At 38.9% G+C, this 21,915-nt stretch overlaps 2 protein-coding genes across 7 annotated transcripts in view; one reads left to right on the top strand and one right to left on the bottom strand.

The window, feature by feature from the left end:
- The window catches only part of FAM114A1 (family with sequence similarity 114 member A1), a 35,924-nt gene extending 30,914 nt beyond the window's left edge, over positions 1-5,010 (top strand). For both annotated transcript variants that reach the window (XM_082050241.1, XM_082050240.1), the window contains exons 13-14: positions 269-322; positions 1,879-5,010. In XM_082050241.1, coding sequence (XP_081906367.1) covers positions 269-322; positions 1,879-1,980 — 156 coding nt within the window. In that variant the 3' untranslated portion in view covers positions 1,981-5,010. The remainder of the gene's footprint in view (positions 1-268; positions 323-1,878) is intronic.
- TMEM156 (transmembrane protein 156) overlaps positions 1-21,915 on the bottom strand; it is a 51,510-nt gene that overhangs the window by 16,514 nt on the left and 13,081 nt on the right. For 3 of the 5 annotated variants that reach the window (XM_082050244.1, XM_082050247.1, XM_082050246.1), the window contains exons 5-6: positions 20,641-20,742; positions 15,272-15,379 (exon numbers count right to left, since the gene is read on the bottom strand). In XM_082050244.1, coding sequence (XP_081906370.1) covers positions 15,272-15,379; positions 20,641-20,742 — 210 coding nt within the window. Of the gene's footprint in view, positions 1-8,009; positions 9,508-15,271; positions 15,380-20,640; positions 20,743-21,915 lie in introns of those variants that run through there. The other 2 variants (XM_082050248.1, XM_082050245.1) reach the window with 2 other exon arrangements.

The following is a 21,915-nucleotide window of genomic DNA, read 5'->3' as shown; positions in this document are numbered from 1 at the left end:
CAGGCATTTTGAAACATGAATTAATGAAAAAGTAAAACTCTGGGTCTGCCTTAGTTCGTTGTACTCAGTGATAGAAATTTGCAGGGTCTACTGAAGTGTGTATGAAATATAGACACGGTGATTAGGAATACTGTGATAAACAGTTTGAATAAGAATCAAGGTGAAGCAAGACCTTTATAGAATTCATAAAACCACTTCTCAGATATCAGTATATTTCTGTTAAATGTATTTCTTGTCCTGCCATTTCATTCTATTTTCCGGTTTACAGAGCAGTATGAAGGCAGAGGCTCTTAACCCCCTCGTCGACAGTGTGCTATTAGAGGTAAGCCTTCACTTTTTTCACATTAGGAAATATTCTAGTAAAATTATTTTGAAGTTAAACAGTCACCTTTATGTCTGAAGAAATAACTATATAAAAAGTAATTATAATATTATTCTAGCTGTTCAGCGCCAGATCATAAACATCTCTTCTGTTGCGTTCAGCTTCTCCCACAAATACTATAGTAGTAATATCGCATTTACTGAGGATTCTTAAGAATTGTATGACTGATGTGAAACTGGCCAGCTCGTAAATTCTGCTGCTCTATTGGTAAGAGCACAGCAGACAATTTGCAGTGTGCAGTTTAGCTCTTTTTAACCTGTCTACAGCTTGCTTGGGATAAGCCTATTCTTACTGTTCTGTTACCTACTTCAAATCTTGCAAAGTATTTTTTATTCATAGATAGTTTCAGACTATGCTTTTTTTAAAAATTTGAATTGCAGGTATGCGATAGTGTTTTTGCATCCACAGGCATTTAGATTTCTGCAAAGATACACAGTGTAGCAGCAGGCTTGGTCAGTGCGTAGATAATTGTGTCAGACATCACCAAAATGGTCATGACTGATTTATTAGACACCTTGATCTGCGAGTGGCTTCTTCTATTAGACACCATGATTTACTTTTCATCAGGAAAGTACAGTGAGTAAAATGTGCCTCAGTTTTACTGAGGAGAGAGAGGTCAAGAGGGAGTAATATACTTGTACTTTACTAAAATGTGTACTGTCTGCAGCATGAATTCTTTGAACTCTGCTAATTAGATCACACTTCTCTCTAAATGCAAATAGACATACAGTAGTGACTACAAATTGTCATTCTGTATCCAATAGTTGTGGTCCCTTAAAAATGGGGAAAAGATTGTTTTACAATAAGCAGCTTTGCACTGAGTTAACAATACCATTAAGGAAAATCATGGGGAGTTGAATAGAGCTGTAGTAAAGATTACTATCCAGCACCTTTAGTTACTGCATAAATTTGCTGTTGCAACTGACTTATCTTTCTGTGCTCCAGGAATTGCAAAATCTGGGAATGTCCAGAATTGTGGAATACAATGTTTTGTACCTCTTAAATCCCATATTTGTATACAAGTATACAATAGTACAGCCTGGGTTCATGGAGCATTTCAAGCTGCTGTACCGTTCAGTATTAGAAATTTCAAAAATAGTACTATGCATTAAAACCATTATAATAATTCAAACTGTTAATCTCAGTGACACTTCTTCCACCTACAGCAAATTCAAAATTAGTTCTGCTGATGGAGACACTACCTGCTTTGTATTTAAAAATCTACTTCTGAACGCTGTGGCATTTTATTTAGCTGATGTTACAAACAAAGCTCTCCAGGAGGTCAAACTGAGGAGATTTTTACATAGTGATTCAGGCTATGCTTATTAGCTGGAAACTGTTGTAATTTATCATTTTTTTTACATACAGATTCTAAAATCTTGTGTGAATACATATGCTAATATAGCATGATGCAGATGTTTATTTAAAAGTACAATGTAATTCCTTAAATACATGACAGCTGTACTGATGAACCACATGTTTTCTCTCCCCATTAGGGTTGCAACAGCACGACTTATATTCAGGATGCTTTCCAGCTATTGCTTCCAGTTCTGCAAATTTCACATATCCAGACCTGTTGTTTGAAAGCACAAGAGTGACAATTTGCCAGCAGTTGTCACCACGGGGCTTAAGAGAAACCACAGACCTAATGTCTTTAGTGAATGCAGACAGAAGAGACGGTACGAGAGATGTCTGGCCACGTACAAACCTTTGAAGACACTAAACGCGGTTTTGCACATACAATATTGAACAACATTTTAAAACTCTTTCAGACTTTTAGACCTAGAAGTAGTTAGTAAAGTGAGTCATTTCTTTGCCATTAGCATATATCCTTTGCATTAATTTAAACTGAAGTTTGTTGATATTAGCATTGACTTCAATATGGATTCTAAGTGTTGACCCTTTCAGTTGTAGACAATAAACAAAGCAAATTAGAGTGTAAAGATTTTTAAAACATTTCCATCCTGTCAGTTAAAAATATGCATTTCAAAAGTTGGTTTCAGAATTTCATTTTAGCCAATATGAAAAAATGACAGTGTTCTGCTTGTTAGCTATTATTTACAGTATCAAGAATAACAGCATTGTAATCTGTACCCCTTACATAACACTTTGTGTTGAAAGAGTTGTACGGTAAAAGGCATTAACTTTACTAAATTACAATTATGGAGGATATGCATACAGAATTATACTGAAATGAAATTTTCTGAGCCAGTTAAGAGTACAGGTACAGCTTTATATTTGCTGACCCATAATTTTATATTCATTTATGTCTATTTCTTAATTCCAATGGCTGAACAACACTGCAAGCCGAAGTAATCTTTTTAATATGCAAGGAATAGAAAATTGCCCTTTTGGCAATTGAAACACGCCCAAAATGATCTCCTCTCAGATGTGTTACCAGGTTGGAACTTTAGTGTTTAATTTGGGTTTTAAACGTTATGAACCTTTTTATAAACTGGGGTTACTGATACAGACAATTCAGAAGTACAGTTTTTGGGCCAAGAAAGGAAGTTGTGAAAAGTTGATGAGAGAATTGCAGTGGGGGTGGAGGTCCCATGTCAGAGCAATCCCCTCTTCGCTGAGGCAGTAGCTAGACAGGGTATAACTGAGCAGCAGGAATGACGTTTCTTAGTAACACGAGCAACCATGATACTTTATCCATATCCTCAGCTTAAAATCCTGAGCTGTGAACCTCAGAATTTGTTTAGGCTCTTTTACCTTGTAGACAGGAAGAACCTTCCAATCTTTTATGTAGCCTGTTCCCCTGGATTTTCATTGTTTATTATGTTTCTTTCAGCTATTTTGTATTTCTTTTCCTCTTGATACACTCAATAATTATATTTAAACGCTTTTCAATTATAGTTAACATCTGAATATGTTTAAGCATAGAAGTATAGTTCATACATGGTAAAACTAATGAAAAAGTGCGTGAGGAAATACCATCCAGTTCATTGGAAGTGAGAAACCATGTACTTGCTTTGCACATGGTAACTTTTGTGAGTCCAAATCAGGAGAGAAGGGTCTGTTTGTGCGTTACACTATTGTGGTCCCTGTACTGCTGTCACGTGCATTGTGGCATTTCCATCTTTTGTTATTTAGAGATGAAATTTTCACTATCCTTGAAATAAGATTTCTTACGCAAGATCTGTTTTCTGCCACCCTGTAATTTAACAGATTTGAGATATCTTTCTGGGTAGGTAGCCTTCAAATCCACTTGCACAGAATGTAAAAAAAATTTACAGCAGTATGAACAAAAATAAGAAAGCCCCTTGGCAGCTGAAAAGGCAAACAAAGCTCGGCGGTCATTGGTGTTTATGCCATATTGACCAGCTGACATTACTACAGCATGGGAGAAAGAGGGACACAGGAAAATGCAACTGATTGGCAGACTCACTAGGCCAGGTAGGATACAGCTCCCACCAACTGACAGCTCCTCCTGGCATTGCTTTAATTCTGAAGGCATCTTTTCAAAAGTGAATTACGAAATAGCATTTAGTTGATGCAAAACACTGCATTGCACCCAGTGCTTCTCTGCCTTCTGCGCCTCAGGGGCACAGACGTACAAACAACTCGTCTCTAGTGGTCGTCTCAGGCTGCAGGAAAGCCACACGTTTGTAGTTGCCCAGGGGCCGTTCCTGTGTGCGCTCTGTGACCCAGAAGAACGAGTCCTCAGTGCAGGACTGTGTACTCGCTCCGTACACTGCATCGTGAGCAGTTTTCAGTTTTAAAGATCTGGGCATCGGTGAAAGCATTTAGTAGCTTCTAAAAAGGCCTGTTTGTTTAAAGCATTTGTTTCAGTTGTTCTGTGCTGGCAAGCAGAATTATAATACCTAGTTAAAAGCTTGTTTATTTTTCAAAGAGAGACTGTCAAGAAAAGTCTAGTGTTTACACCTATCAATCATTACATTCTGGATTTATTTTTACATGAATGTCATCATTATTTTTCATCAAGAAGCCTTTCTGTCCATGCTGGAGTAGAGCTCTGCATCAGGTATCTGTAACCATGGTATTACTGCCAAATGAGTCACAGAACACAGCAATAGCTGTTTCATATTGTTCCTATGCTGAGTTAATGTTTTCAGACATAAATTAATTTAGTTACTTTTTTCATACAGAATTTTTTTTCTCTGAAATGCACTGCAGAATATGTAGTGTTACACCTGTCAGAAAAATGTGACTCATAGTGGTGCCTTTTCTCAGAGGCTGAACAACATAGTAGTTGAAGCCTCAGGGGATAATGTTTGAAATCATTGAGGGGCATTCTTAAGACAAAAGTTGCTTGTCTGAGATACTCCTTACTAGAGGTTTTACTGTCTTGCTTAAATTATGTATGAATTGCATAAAGTACCCTAAAGTAAAAGAAGATATAAAAATAACAAGTGGACTTAAGGTATTTACAGCCATACAATGTAGGAAAGGAAATGGGGCAGAACGTGAGTGTAGGGATACGCCATCTGATATCAGATGCAATCATCTTGTACTAGGAAAACTGAATATTATATCTTTAAATCAATTCTAGGTAAAATTTCAGTAGAAGAGTATTCTGTGGATGTAACCAGGATATTTTGTTTACAGTGGTTTGTATTTTTCCTTCAGTCAAATAAATCATTTGAGATACTGAACTGAGACAGTGTACCAAAAAAGAAAGTTTTGAAGACTTACATGATGGGAAGATGTACTCAGTGAGGTCTTTCACTTTCTGATTTTGTGATTTGCCTTTGGAACGATGAGTGTGATTTTACTGAGAGTCTGACAAAACCAGACATTGCCTTACACTTTTAAGGGAGACTGTTCCTTCCTTCATCAGCACCTTTTGCCAGGTCAGTACACTGAGTGTGCCTCGGCACTTATCAGACTACTTGGTTTTAAGTCCTTATTTAAAAAAGAACCTAGACTGTGAAAATTACCTTTTCTCTTGAGCAGATCTGTTTTTTATGGCATTCCATGAACTTCTGAAGATGCCTTTTTATGCAGAGACAAAAGAGGCAGGCGTTCGCACTCACTAAATTGAGAAATTTAGCAGGATGAAACTTAAAGCAATGTCTGCAGACCTACAACCCTGCAGATGACCCACTGTTACAGGTCATCACTGAAGGATGAGCTGGAAGGGAAGTATTGTATATTAAAGGCAAACCAAGCTGTAAGTTGTTTGCTGCTTTTTAGGGTATAGTCTAGTCATGTGTAAACATCTCTTCCCCATGATTTGCTCCTACAGTCCAGCATCCATTGCTTGAGACAGCTGAACAAAAGAACTGTCTCTTCCACTTTTTTCATGCTGCTTAGATCATCCAGTGAAGCTGTTAAAATCTTCCTCTAAAAGGTGCCTCAATCATATAATTCAAAATTGCAATTACTACAATTTGAGAGGCTTTTAAATGATGTTTCCAGTGTCACCCACCAGTCAGGATTCATAACAATTTAAATGAGTCTGAAATGCCACAGTATTTTGGGTGACAAATATGTATTTTTTCTGATTTACATAAGTGGTTTTCATTATACAAGCAGTCACCCAGCTCATAGGATTATCTTTGAGACATTCCACTTCTATTTCAAATGACAGGCCTGTCCTTTCTGTTAGTCTCAAAAGAATGTAAAGAGTAGAAAAGGACGTTCCTGGGTTCTTTTTAAAGCCATCTCAGAGCAAGGTTTAATGTGACACCATCAGCCAGTCTGACCTACTTGGAAATTCTTACAGTCTGACTGGAAACCCCTCTGGACTTTAAACACTTTTTTTTCCGTCTCAGGTCAACTTTTGTTGCTGAGAATATGAGGACATAACCAGCTGCTTTTAGTGTGTTACCTGTATATTTTCCATGCTCAGATTCATCATTCATAATATTGAAAATGGTGTGCAGCTTTAGAATTAAAACACTGAAAATAAAATGTCAAAAATTGAGCTGCATGAAAAAAGATGAGAGAGGGAAAATTATTTTCAAAGGGAAAAAAAGGATGTGCTTTCTGGAAGTGGGAACAATTTTCAAGGTTGGATTAGAGAAAAAACTCTCTAAAAGAAGTTTTCAGCATTGCTCAGAGTAAACAAGAGATGACATCTGATTAGTTGCAGCAGAACTGCAATAACGGCACTTCTGAGGTAAAATGAAAATCTGCATTAGCTTGGAGGAAGTCGAAGATAAGAACATTCAAAGAGGAAGAGCTCAAAGGAAAGAAGACAGCTAATTTGATCACACCAGATCTGCAGTGCTTATTCTCCCTTTCTTGCCTGCACCCCAGAAATGCCTGAGTATGGAGCTGCCAAGAACTTCTTAGTCTCCCCACTTTGGTCTCCTGGTCACAGACCTTCAGGGAGCTGCTCTAACAGACCCAGAGCACTCACCATTCATCCTGCCTTGCAAACATTTTACCCAAGGAGTAAAGTAATATTTCTTATGCAATGCCACAATAATGTGCAAAAGGAGTGTAAAAACACTGCAGCAAGGACTAATCATAATTCTTAGTGAATTGAATTTGAAGACGAAGGCGTGAAGATGTCACTCAAACAAACATGTGGTTTTTCTCTCCTATGCTGCAGGGTTGAGGCTGAAAGGTGTTCAACAAAAGCTGCCAGTTCAGGCGTCTGACTGACAGTGTCACCCAAATGAAAGCCAGAACACTGGGTAATTCAAACATCTTTTGAACACCTTCAGAAGCCTCTCAACCCATTTACTATACTTGTAAAAATGCAATCCTGCTCTTCCAGCCCCTGATTACCTCAGGCATTGTACCAGCATCTTATGTGATGCTGGTATTTGGGGTGCTCTGTGCCCTTCCTCCAGTTCCCTCACCAGTTCTGCCTTCCCCACCAGTTTTGTTCATCCCACTCTCCTCCGCCTTCGTGTCTCAGGTTCCTCGCCCCTGCCCATCATGGTGTTCTTGAGGGACTGCACCAGGACAGCCTTTCTCCTCTCACATGTTCAGTTTTGAAAAAAGACAAGGGGTTAAGAGGACATGGGAGGAGAGAAACCCAGAGGATTTTGGGTCAAAAAAACAGGAAAACACTAAACTGGTTGCTTTTAAGCCCATTCCTTCCTCCTCCAGCATAAGGAGGTTGGATCAGAGCCTGCCTGAGGTCCCTTTCACCTTCAGTTACCTTAGGATCACTTTTTTTTCCTTACCATTCCTAACAATGTCTCCCCATTCTCAGTTTCCTGTGGTTTGGAGCACACTTGCAAGACAAGGTAAACTCGACTCAACAGAGATTAAAAGCTTATAAGAGCCTTTTGGGCTTACTTGTTCTTCATGTTTCTAAAGGTGACTTGGAAGATGGAACCTTCTAGGGTAGTAAAACAAAACACTTGCAGAGCTGTGGCATAACTGTGGGCAGTAAAATAATAAGCCATAGTTTAGCCATCCAAGGAGAAGAAGAGGGAAGTTATAGACAGCAAGAATAATGGAATTAAATTATAGGTGAAAGGAAGTTAAATTGGGGTCACAAGGAGCAGGGCTGTCCCTATCAACAAGATCCCTGGATTACTGAAGGGGAAGAATGATAGATGGTGCCATTGGTTGAAGCATTTTAACACTGACTACAATGGCCTTAGCAATTCTGCAGTAAATTGAGATAGGTATGCCTCTTCATCTCTAAGTCGCTGTTCTATAGTAAAAAGGAAAAAAAATAAAACCACCAACGAACCAGAAACAAATTGTGACAGGTTTATTTTATAGACTGCATTAAAAAAAAACATTCTGAAAAGCTTTAAGTTATTACCACAGATAAGCAATAAAGCTCCAAAAGCCCTCAAATCAAGGAAGACAGTATTTTTCTCTGATTTTTTTTAGAAGATGGTAACAAACAATAGAAACAAATGCTTCAGATTTAGCCAACTAGATATAAAAAATTCCATATGGCCTCAAATCATTCAGAAGCTAATGTTCACCACTATTGCTATTAAATCTGAACTGCTTGGTGCAGTATAATGACTGGAGAAGCAACTTCAGAAAGCTTCAGGAGGGAAAAGCTATATAAATGTAAGGGATGGAGGTTACAAAGTATTAACATGATGCTAAATTGCTGCATATCATATTTGCAATGGGCAGTTTACAATCTGCTCATCCTGATGGATTTAGCACAAGGGAGTCTGAAGTCCTGGCTCTGCAGTTTCTGTCTCTGCCCAGTAATTGCTGCTGAAATTGTACCCACAAATTACGTGTTACCACCAAATGCATTTGGGACCCTGCTCAGTCCAAACAGCTCCATTCCCCTCAGAGGAGCAGTAATAAATGGAGAGTAAGGAAAAGATCCAAGAGATAATGAGTCTGAATACTAATTACCTCAGCAAGTACAAAATATAGAAATGCAATTTATCAAAAAGTACAAAGCCCTTTTGGTGTCTTAATGAGTTATTAAAAACCGATAATAATGATTTTGTGGTTTGAAGCCAAATTACTATTTTCCACGTTTTTTTCTTTATCCAGTAAGATGTTGCAGAATTTATGAAGGTCTTCCTGGTTTACTGCAGAAATTAAAATGCACTGCAGAGTTCTCTCCTTCTATGAGTCTTTGACCACCTTCCTCAACAGCCAGAAATTGTATCTTTTCAGCATTTTAGTCACCTATGCCATAAAATGACTGGAAAATGTGCTTGTTTCATGAAAGTAGAGGAGCATTTCTATTTTTAAACAGATTTTCTTATCCTATGGGGAATATAGAATAAATTTTGTCTCCAACAGAGAAAATGAAAATTATTGCAAGGATTATCTCAGATCCATATGATTAAGTGTAAATCCTGAATGAACAGAAAACAGATGTGAAATCTATACTCTCCTACTGAAGTAGATTCTACAGCAAAACGTTTGTCCATCATTCATATTTTCTTAATACCAGATAGTTCTGATGACAGATATAATGGAGCTTCTCCACTGAAATGTATGCTTGGCATTCTCATGAAAAGAAGGATAATATAGCTCCCCAAACTGGAAACGGAGATGAAATAGAGACGCTTTTTTCTGTGGTGTATGGTGTGTCTTCTTTCATCCAACAGTAACCATATTTCATATGGTGACATCTCAAACTAAAGAAAACAATATCAGGAAAAAAGAAAAAAAAAAAAAGAGGAGATTAAAAAAGCAGACTTTCCCAGTTTATCTTCAAGGTCATTCTTTTGACTTTCACAGTAATGAATTCTTTACTGCAAGAGAAAACAACAAGGTGACTAGGAGGCAGACAAAATGGAAGATACTCATCAGACTAGAGCAAAAGACCTAAGAATGGTACCTGCCACCAGAATGGTGGCTTAGGTACCTGCCCCAGGAGAGCGCAACACAGGAACCTGAGTGAGAAGCCCTGCACCTCATTCACTGCCAGGGCAGTTTGGCAATGCGAGAGCGGGCAGGGCTGGAAGGTGCCTGGAGAGCATCCCCATCCGCCTGCTCAAGTGTGTGAATGGCGTTTCTGCACTGAGCCTCCATCTACACAGGGCTTGCCTGGAACTGCCTTTTAAAGGTAGATGGTGACGCACCTGTTTCCTTCAACTAACTGAGCAGGATTCACTCTCTTCTCTTCCATCCCAGCAGCTAGATAAGGGCAGAAACAGTTTTGTGTGGTATCTGCCTCCACTCCAGAATCTCTTGCTCTGTGTCAGCTCCTGAGCGTCTCTTCATGAACTACTACACCTGCAGCAGAGTTCAGAAGTAACTCTGGGGTAGTAACAAGGTCTCACTGCAGCTGAGCCAAAATAAGCTGAATTATCCTAATGGGAAAAAATAAAAATAGACCAATCAGAACCACCAGCTGCACGGAAGAAATTGCAGACCTGTGGCCAACTGCATTTCCCATGCCGTGCTTGTATATATTAGGATAAATTTGGAAATAATGAAATAAGACCAGTTTATTCCACATTTCCAAGTGAAAAATATTCTTCAGCAATTATCAATGAGACTTTTGAAATTTGAACTGCAGCTCCCAGAGTAGCAAGTGATGAAGAACATTGAAATATGAAAATGCCCAGATCCCAGCCAAACTCATGTCAGTTTTCAGAGAACCACACAATGCCAGTTGCGGGCACAGGATTTCTGTACTTTTTACACTGAGTGAAAAAGCAAATGCTGCTTTTCATCCATTCTGGCAGTTCATGTAGCTGCAGGCCCAATAACAACATCTGTCTCCCTTTTCCTTTACATCATAAGAACTGGGATAAGGAGTGTTCCTTGGCTGTGAAACCATACTGGGGGCAGCAGCTGCTGAAGTGAGCTGGAAAATGACAAGTGTAGGCAGGATACAATGCATCAAAAATTGATGTTGGCTAATGGAATGGGGTTTGAACAGCCTGCCCAGTGTCCATTATGGTCCAGTTCTGCAAGCAACCAGGAGTGCTTCCCTTCAAAAACCTCTTAGTACCTGTTTTGGAGAGAAACACATCCTGGCACGCATTTTATGCAGAGACCAATAATTGTGCCAAGTACCCTGGAATGTGCTCAGCAATCTGATTCTGTGAGTGCTTTTGTACTGAGAGGAGTTTTCATTTTAATCTCTGATTAAGATTTGAATCTATTACAGAAGCAGAAACAAAGGAGGGATTATCTTTCATGGCATTTAAAAAATAAATATGTAACTGAGTGACTGCATACACTCATGAACATAATTTAAAGCTGCATGTGGGCATATATCTTTGTTCATAGTTATCTGTAGGCAAACTGGCAAAGCCGTTATTCCATTACTAGAAGGAACTTCTGCCTTCAGCAACATCACACCCAATTTTATGATGACTTTAACCACAGTACTATCACTTCTGAGCACTGAAATGATGCTTTGCAGAAAAAGTGTCAAAAGGGTAATTGGAAGGATCCCAGCAATTTCATATCACACCTACTGTTCTTTACAAATACATACACGATTTATAAAAACAGCTTAACTGTAATCTCCAGCTGCTGAGTACACTTAGTATGTGCCTTTGCTAGAATGTTTTGAACTATGAGTTTCACTGTTTTCCCTGAATAATTTGTATTGTCTGTTGTTTGTGTGGGTGTCTTGCTCAAAGACAAATGAGAGAGGCATTTTTCTAAATATGAAAACATTTTTGTAAAGCTACAACGACACAAGGACAAGCAGGCAAAGAGTACTTTCAGTTGCCCTTTCCGTTTGTGCTACCAAGTTCTGCAATGATGGCAGTTGAAGACCTCTTCAGGATGGCACCGGGGGCCTGAGCCAAAGCGCAGGTAATACCCTAGGTGGACCTGCATTGAATTTTCCTGGTATTGGACTGGAATCTGCACAACTGAATTTCTAAATTGCTAGAGGAAGGTATCCTTAGAAAACAACAGCAATGATACTGTGAATATAGCTGGATAGCAATCAATTTCTTGTAGATCTCTTGTGCCAGCCACCCCACATGGGAGGTTTCATGTCCACTTGCTTTTAGATTGTAAGGGAGGAAAGGAATCCATCAACTTTTACAAATTCTGTGAAAGAGGTTTTCGCCTTTTTAGCCAAACACACACTTCCCCTGTTTGTCATCCCTGTCAGTTACCTGTCATCTACCTTATGTCCCTTAGATTCTATATTCACTGACAGACCAACATGTCTTATGTAACTGTACAGCTACGCCATAACTCAGAAGTAAATACAGTGACATAAAGCACCTTAGGTCTTCAAGGATCTCAAAGTTCTTTACAAAGAAAGATGGTAGTACTGATGGCGAAAGGCAGAACACTAAAACTGCTGGCAATTGGTGTTGTGGAACTTTGATTAGCTTTTATGCAGCCTTTGACACATGCACTGATTTTATTCAGAGAACTAATGGGAGGCAGGACACTAAGATTGTGTCATCTTGTCCTTGGGGCATTGACTGCCAAAGAGACTGATGCAGTAAATAGAGTGTTTGGGGTAGTAGTAAGCAATTTGTATGAATTTGATCTAACAACAGCTCAGAGCATGACACTGGACACGTTTTACCAAAAAAGAAAACCCAAAAAAAAAGTCCACAACAGTTAGCTTTAAGACACTGTGTCAGGTCTGTGTCTGTCTCTAATTTCCCCACATAAGAGAGAACACTATTCTGTCCCTCGTCATTCAATAAATCCATTAACGCTCCTTTAGCTTCACAGAATACAGCACTGAGGACAAAAGCACCGCAGGAGAGGGCTCCCAATTACTCTTCATGCTGTACACATCTGTTTTTTATTCTGCCATGATCACTGTAAGGCTGACCTGCAGCTTGGGTGTAGAAGAGGCCAGTGAGACCAGCACAGCCAGTCTGCCCAGACTCCAGGTGGCCCTACCACTGGGGAATGGCAGACTGACACAAGGGCAGGACAAACACAGACAGAACTCACTCCTTGAGACAGGATTCCCTCATTGAGACATGTGTACTGAGCCTGAAAAACACCAAGATGTATGTCTGGGTCTCATTTATCATTTATTTGTTTGTTTGTTTGTTTGTTTGTTTTTAAGTGAATGCTCTCCTGTCTTCATGTGCAGCACTTGTAATGCAGCCACCTCCTCCCTGTTGAGTAAAGGAGTTTTTAGTAGCATTCTAGAGACTTCACATGGACAGCCCTAGCACTCATCAGAAAAGCAGACCACAATCTCCTTCCACAGCCTCAGTAACCAAAAGGACTTTAGCTAGCAACATTTCCTGTAACTGCCGCACCGTTAGCCATCAAGCCACCCACAAACACAAGTAGTTACAGGTTGAATCAGACCTTATCAGATGAAGAGGGAAGTGCTTCTTGCAATAAGTGAAGCAAAACTAAACCAGAAAGTGTATTTATTATTTTCACAGAGTATTTAGCTTTGAGACGGTATTCCTTTGAGAAATGTTATTCAAAACCTAATGTGATGAAACTCAAGATCTAGATCTAAGTTCTTGTCTCTCTAGCCACACCCTTTAATAACCTTTCCACTCGCTGTCACGTAACATTGCGATTTCCTGTATTCTGCATTGATACCACGTATCACCTCCAGCTTTCAGCTCACTGCCAGCAATCCTTCTGATGGGAAGACTGCGTTATGACCAAGAAAACAAGCTGCTTCTGTACAGCGCAGCACTGGAGCAAGGTACCTGGGGTTTCTCAAAATACCTAACCTTTCTCTTTCAGTCACTGACCCAGAGACTAAGGAAAGGGATAACTTAATCCCAAAGTGTTCTGGATCTCATATGTTGCCTCACAGAGCAATCAAAGATCTGCAAAGTTGTTCCATCTCTTCTTTCTATCCTTTGATACACAACACTTATGATAATGAAAGCAAAAGGAGTGCTAGCAGGTCAATCCCAATCCCAATCTCCCATCTCTAGGAACACAAAAGTTAAATTTGCACGGGAATGGGCCATGACATTGTCTTTCCTGCTTCTAAAAGATGAGTTTTGGTGAACCCAACATCTTGGAAGGACAAAGCATTCCACTTATCAGCCATAATTCTGAATAGTGGTGAGCAGCTCCTTAGTAACACATCTTATTACAATCTTAGAAATGTCTTGTTTTTAACCCAAGAGTAAATACTCTCTCAGGGAACAATAAAGGTGGGCAGGTACATGACAGACAGGGATATGGGAAGATGAAGATTTGCCTGAGAGAATGTTGGCAGATAGCAGAAAAAGAAATGGCCTTATACTGAGGTGGTTGGGAGGAGTCCCTGGAGAAGGGAAGAAGCTGCCGTGCAGAGGCTGATGGGGCTCTAGGAAGGGGCCTGCTCACTCAGCCAAGGCTTGTGATGTCCAAAGGGCAAACAGCTGAACTCACATGGTCTCAGAACTGCTCTCACTTACGTCATGGACATCCCAAGTCATGTTATCTTTCTCTGCCAACTGATATCCTCATTATAGAATAGTAATAATGACAACTTTCTGTCTTTGTAAGTCCTCCTAAGATCTATAGATGAAAATCACTTAAAAAGTGGTGAGTATTTTGAATTACTGTAATACACTGTCCTGTAGCCCAGCTAGTCTCTCTCAAAAGCCGAACAACAATCCAGCTCAACTATTAATTTATTAAGGCAGTACCTCATCTTCTGTCAGCAATGCTGTTCGAAATTTCTTTAGCCCTGCTCTCAACATGCAACTTCATTGTTTATGGTTCCACATGAAGCACAAAAATAAACCTTCTCTTCAGTACATCAATTTTTTTTAACACATTAAAAAGATAGCAGGACATCATATTGAGTTTTCAATAAAACTCCATCCAATTAAAATAGATGTAAAGAAGGACTTTCTTAAGCTTTTTAACCTAAAGGAATTGCCATAAGCAGTAATGCAATCTGTGCAAGTGGCCATAACCTTGTCTATGCAAGTGATATATTAGTCTGCATTGCTTATTCAAGTAGCATCTGTTCCATTTCTAGGCATTACGAGAATTGCCAGGAAGAGGTATAGCTTGCTGCACATTTCTTTTCAGACTTGTTTCCTTACATCTGGACTTCTTGAAATAATTTACTGGAACACAATGGCTAGAGAAATTTAGAAGTGGGACACTAGTTTGAGTTCCAAGCTGAAACCAACTTCTTGTCACTTCTTCTGACATACGTAATAATGACAAAGTGATCAATTTCTTTTGTTTGGGGAATTTGATCAGCAAACTATTTATTTCATAGACATGATTCTTTTCAGACATCATTTGCAAATTTCTTCTTTCCTCTGCATTTGTCAGAAACATCAGCACAATGCTGTTGTCCAGGGCACAATATCCTACACCAGAAAACTAGTGTCAGAATTTGTGCTGGGGACTTCAGGGACATGCAGGTTTTAAAATGCTAACAGTTTATAGATGACTCTTGGTAGCAGAAGGAAATTTGATTTTGTTTCCCTGCCACCTAACTCTCACCAAACAGATTTTCCAGTTTGTAATCTCACATATTTGGCTAGAAGAAGTCATAATTTATTTTGAGCAGATATTGCATACTATTAATTCTAAAAATACGAGGCAAAACAGAATAATTTGAGTTGTAAGGTATTTACTTACCTTCTACAGCTGATGCACCCACATGACAATGGTCTTGTTCAGGAATTATGGGCAATATCTTTGTGGTCTGTGCAGTAAGCGGAATCTGTTGTTTGCTGGTTTTTACTACTGAAAAATAAAATCATTTTTATCCATATTATTAAACAGCAAATACATTTGCAGAGTGTTAAACACTGAATCTGCAAGCTAGAAAACATTTGAGCCCTATCTGAACAGAAGGCAGAGGTGGACAGCCAGTTTGTTAGTGGGATTTCGGTGCCTAGAAATGCAAATACATGTCAGGAACTCCTGAAAGTACTAACCATGTTTTGCGTTTAACTTCCATGTGATACTAGTGGGACTACAACATGCTGATCCCAAGTCTCCTCAGGAAGCAGCTCAAAGGTAGGCAACTAAGTGCTCTTGGAAAAATTACTAGTAGTGAAAATACGAAAGCATGCAAAGTTGGCATTAACTAAGATCCTCTCAAAATACAAAAGGCTACAGTTGGCCAGTTAAGCAGAAACAACTGAAATTTAGGGTGTGAACTTTCTGGTTTATTTTCACAGATGGACAGTCCAGATTGCCACCAAGGAAGACATGACATGGCCTCAGGTAAGTTGTCATACACACAGGGAGAGCTGCTGGGCATCATCCAGCTGTTAACAAAGATGACAGCATGCACCTGAGAGGCAGGAAGGGTGTGGTGATCCCTTTAGCACACTGGCAACACAGATACTGATATGATATCTTACTGGGATACAGATAAAGAAACACAGAAATAGCATAGTCAGGCTAATGAAGTCAGAGTTGTTGATGTAATGCATTTTACAAAGTACTATCATCGAATACAAATAACATCTTAACTCCAGGTCCATCCTGTCCCCAAACATCTGTAACTTCTGTAAACCTACAAATGGGTTTTCTACCGAGTTCATAACAAGAGGATGAACCGTGTCGCTTACATGTACTTACACCCCTTCTCCACTCAATATATCATGTGGGCTTCTCTCTTTACAAATTCAGTTTAAAAATGGAGTTTCAGTCTTGGCAATTAAGCAACTGACTATGAAAAGCAAAGTTAAAATAAAACTGGAGTAGTTTTAAAAATAGCAATGGATCTTGTTTCACCCTCAGGATGGACCTGCAGAGCATGGGAATGTGGGCTGAGCATCCCTTTCAAGCCTGTGTGTAATGCTGTTTTATGTGCACACAACCCAAGCAGAGAAATGGCCCCTTGTGCATCAGTGCTCCACTGAAAGCATACAGCGGCTATAAAAAGCTCCCTAAAATTACCTGCATCGTATAGATTTTATCCTCCTATCTGAAAGATTTAAAAAAAAAAATATCCCAAGTGGTAATTAGGCTTCACATTTTTCTCCAGAAATGTCATGTCTTAGAAACATTGTCTGTGTTAAATATCGAATACTGTGACAAGCGTTGTTTTTCCCGACATTACTCATTTAAGTCACAGAGGAAGACACAACAATTCAGCTATGTCAAGAACTGAGAAGGATTAAAATCAAGCAGGTGATGCTTCACTTAGCCAAGATTAAATTAATTCCCCCTTTTATAGGCTTTGCATCTATTTGATGCTGTAGAAGATGTATCCTGCCTGTGCTCTTCGCTAAAAAGTAAATGTATGGCAGAATACAAGGAGGAGTGAATCTGAATTCACTGGGACCTGAGCCCTGACACTACTGAGCCAGCGGTTGCTTCTATTTCCAACCTGTCAAATAACCTGCAGGTGTAGCAACACATCAGATAGATGGCAGAATTTTGCCTATTTCCTCTAATCTTGTAGGAAAGGAACTATTATTTTAACAGAATAGCACAGAAAACAATACAGGAATTCAAATTACTGAGGGAAATTTGTATTGTTGGTTTTTATGGACAAATTACAGCTGTCGAGTTCACTTTTATCAAATGCTATGGATGCCATGAAGTCTAAACAGTCCAGAAAACAACTGCAGGCCAGAAACCCTGAGGTTTTATTCTCTGAGTCCTGGTTGTCACTGTGATCCTGCAATGTTCTTCTTTCAGGATGAGTTACAAAATTACCATCCATCAAAAATAACTTTGCATTATTGTGAGCCACAGAAGTCAGTGGAGGAATCCTGTATTTTTATCTTAAATGTAACAAACCAAAGGGTGACTCTGTGAGCCAATGGAGTATCTCTGAAAATGAGAGGAGGATAGCATTTGAGCAATGAAAAACGAAGTATTATGTTTGAACTGAGGTTGCCCACACAGAACAGGCCTTTTTTTGCAAAAGAACGTATGCTGCTTTCAAAATAGGATAAAAATTAACAAGGAATGTCATTCTTGCACTAGGAAAGGAAGGTCTAAATGGGAATTTATTGTGGTAAACTTCTAGTAATATAGATTCAAACATAAGTCTAATCCATATGACTATATTAATGAAACTTCCAGTATGAAAAGACCCTGCTAGGCAGGCCCAGTCTAGGTACTAAACACCCTGTTTTATGCATTTTGTTTCCTGTGCCTTTTTTGTTTTGTTTTGTTTTTTAAATAATGTAGTGTACAATTCACACACAATGGCATGCTCCCAACAAGTAATTCTGTGCTGTGTCCCCAGGCTTTTTTTTTTAGGATACAGCCATATGAGAATAGCTGTACTGCATCAGCTGCTAGTAGGGGAAAGGTACTAAAGTGGTTTTGGGCAAGTGGGCTAAGGGCAAGGTGTGAGAGCAGGGTAAGTGTAGCTGCCTCCTCTTCCTCTGGAACTGAGGCTGATTTAAGCAGTAAACTGTGCGTGACAGTTTAGCAGTTTCTACCCAAGTTATTTTAAAACACTATGGGGAATACTATCTAGTCCTTCTAATTGCTATTATTAATTTATTAAGTTATTCCAAACCCTCTTCTACTGCCTCTTCAATCTGAGAAAGCTCCTCAAAGAAATTGTTGCAATAAAAGTCTCTTCTGTGGCAAGATCCCTAATATTCTCTGTCATGAACACAAAGCAAGGAATTGACTTTTCTTCTGTGGATTATTTTCCATGTGCTACTACTATCAAGTCCTATTTGACACAAAAATGCTCTCTGTCTGGAAATACAGATCAGCCACCTAAAGAATATGCACTTCTTGCCCTGAAGAAAAAGCACTCTGTGCTCTTTCCCTTCTCTTGTGGCTACATTTAAGGGCAACTGTGTTTTGTCCATTCATACCATTCAAGGGACTGTTTTACAGAAATGCAATGGCAGGAACAGATCCAAAGTCTAGAAAACACACTCTGTACAGCCCATGCTCTAGTGAATACTTTTTTGCCTTAACAGCACAGGCAATGTTTAATCAACATTTATGACCAGAGTGCTTAACGCTGCCTTATCTTCACTATATATGCTTAATCCTTTGTAGTGCCACGAATTTGGAAAGCTGCAATTTTCATCCTACCCTAGAGAACATACTGTACATTTTTCCTCCTTTCCTCTAGCCACTGGACTTAATGGTAATGATTCATGGACAAAGAACCACTAACGGTTTCACAAAGCTGGCATCCATGCTGTGAATTATCTTTTTGTAGGACCACAGTGATATTAAGACAGTAATTTCCTGAGCCTACCTAGGAAATAATTCTCATTCTCAAAGCAGAGGTTTCCTTCATTTTCTGTCCTTATCCTTTCTGAACTTGGAACAACCTTTTAGAAGTACCTATACATCTTTTCATCTCTATGAGATACTGTCACATCTTCTCAGATATATAGTTACTTATTCTCATTACAATGTTTCCAGGGTGGTTGTATTGTCTTCCGTGGACCTCTATGTATTGTTTCAAGATTTCGAGCTATGCATCAATGATAGTGAAAATACTATCAAGGACTGTCGAGTAAGTCATCTCTGGCTAGTTATAATCCATTATCACAGTAGCAAATCTTAAACTTAGCAACCGCGGAAAAAATAAACTCTTTTCATGTGGTCTTGATTCCACTTTAAATTATATTGGTACAAATTGGGAAATTGACTGGACTGACTGGAATGATGGTGGGTGAAATCAGGACATTTCATATTAAAATAAAACCTATTATAGCAGTTCATACAACTAAACATCTTTCTGGTTTAAATGGTTAGATTGGAGTGGGAGGAACACAGAAGTCAGAATGCCAGACCAATATGGGCTTCCTATTCTCTTCAGTAAAATCTGGTAAAAATCTAGGTTTGAATTTCCATAAAACTCCATCATTAAAAATGCCTTTGGATATACAACACTAAGAATGCCATTGTGAACATGCTGATAATAGAGGTATTGTATTAGTGAAGTTACTCAAGACAAAAGATGCCAGAAAGGTAATTCCTTTCCTGCGGGATGAAAATAATGATCTCATAAATACATCTTAGATGTAGCCAGTGCTTTAGACGTGAGTGGCATAAATTGTACTCCTGGGAGAGTTCAGAGAGACAGGGAGCTATTCATTCTTTCCTGTGTAAAATTGAAATGCTATGAGTTACTGAGTTGTAGAGAGAAAACACCAAGTCTTCTCTTTTTCCTGAAGAACTGACAAAACAAACTGGGAGGTACCCAAGCCTAGCCAAATTTAAAATATTTTTTTTCATTTGCTGACTTTGTAGTTGTTTTGGAGGGAGGTTGGTTTGCCATTCAGAGCTGTAATTCTTATGTCTGATTTAATCTTTTTAAAGATAGAGCTTCATGAAACTGGAATCCATAGAATTTATTAAAGCCTGTGACTCTTCCAGCAATGTCAGTAACTCTCAGAGCTACGGATGCTAATTTCCCCTCACACAGAGATTTGTTACCAAATAATAATTTCTGGAATGAAAACTTTGAGTTTAGCTCTGCCATTTAATTTATCTGTGCTAAACATATTACACTCTCAGAAGACTACATTTTAATTCCTCTCTGAGACTTGAGGATTGTACTTTGTGAGATTTTTTTCCCTAGAAATAGTCTGCAAAGTGCCAGCAGACTCATTCTCCAAGTCATTCGTTCTGTCCTTTGGTAGCAGATTTTGTCAAGAGTCATAAACACATAGAGCATACATACATTTGTGTGCATGTCAGTATACTTTTCATACACACACAAAGCACTCAGCTGCCAAACCTCAAATGTGCACACAGCATGATCAAAAATTAAAAGGAGGTAAAAAGCCCAAAGTCATTAATGTAACACATTTGGAAGACTGGGGGAAGCATTCCCACATGATACACATAAGTCTACTTGTAGTTTCATCATCAGATTTATTTATGATATAAAAATGTTTCCATAACATAAGGCAGATCAAATTTGTGTAGGATCAAGGTAACTCTGAAACAAACCTGAAGCATCCTCTGACAGGAAAGACTTATAAGGTCTTTCTTGACCTTCTCATGCCTCAAGATTTGTTAAGTTTTCATTTTACTTTTATATTACCTACCAGGAAAAGGATTAATTTCAGGAGCAGACATAGCTCTTCTTGCACGTCTAGGGCTCTTTCTTCTTAGAACAGCAGAAACTGCTGCTACTCTGCGTTTGTAATCTGTTTTAAACAAAATTCATACATGCAGCACTAATTAGATGAAAAGTTGGTGAACATCTTATTCTTAAACTATTACACACCTTCCATGAAAAAAACATGAATATTTTGAAAAAAAGTGATGAGAAAAACCTAGGGCCATTTGTTTTATATTTCCTGAACAAAATGCTTTGGAAATTCCATTTGGGTTTGCCTCTTTCACCATGTACTTTGAACAAATTTTGGAAGGTTATCAGAGAAGTATGTGTTCTGGTACAGGTTTAGACTCACACTGCTGACAGTGGGATAACAAGGATGGAGTGTTGTGGCTCTTAGGAAGCTGACAGATTCTTTGCAAGAGTGGGGTGCTCATCTTTGTCAGCACAGTTTGAGGGCAAGCTCTACACCACCCAGAGAGAGAAAGATATATCTGGGCTGAACACTTCTGCCTGTTCCTCAGCATCTAGTTCATAAACTCCTCAGTCTTTCCATCCTTCAGCTGCTCCCTTAATTCTGTGCTCTTGGTGGGGCTGATGCAGTGGTTTGTGCATCTCCTGTGGGTAGCCCTGTGCTACAGTGACAGCGGTTCAGGGCTCAGCCAGCTTCTAATGATGGGCTTGCTCCAATTCGACATTAACAGGATTGATTTTTATATTTTTATTCTGAGAACACTAGAAAACTTCCTCTTTAATAAATTCATTAACTTAGGACTAGTGAGTGGAGATCTAATGTGCTGAAGCCCTAAGCATGCACTGCAACAGTTAATGTCAGAGGAAGCTCTGGAAGTGGTCAGAAGACAAGAGTGGAAGGGAAAAGGCTAAAGGACTGATTTCTAATTTAGCTCCTTTGTCACGGATCAGTAGTAACCTCCACCAAGTTTATTTGGATATTTTATTTTATGTACTCATGGAAATAACTTCATTAATGTTTCAGAGACTCTCAAAGTCTGCCTAGCAGAATGTCTTGGAAGGTCTCAAGAGAAAATGAATAATTCCATATTTCTTAACAGCTTCCGGTAGTGCTCAGAAAATAAAGATAAAAACTGCTAACTGAATCATGACTGTAAAAACTCTTAGCAGCTGTTTCAGGAATATAGTAACCTTCTGCTGTGTTCCTTGGGCAGCACTGAAAAAGCCATACGTAGACTTGCAATTAAAGGTGGCATTGTAACATATATAGATAAGGAACACAACCCTT

This window comes from Streptopelia decaocto, assembly GCF_964273445.1.
Source record: "Streptopelia decaocto genome assembly, chromosome: 4".
NCBI classification, from domain to species: domain Eukaryota; kingdom Metazoa; phylum Chordata; class Aves; order Columbiformes; family Columbidae; genus Streptopelia; species Streptopelia decaocto.
Note: the sequence above shows the minus strand (reverse complement) of the source record. Positions and strands in the feature narration are given on the sequence as shown.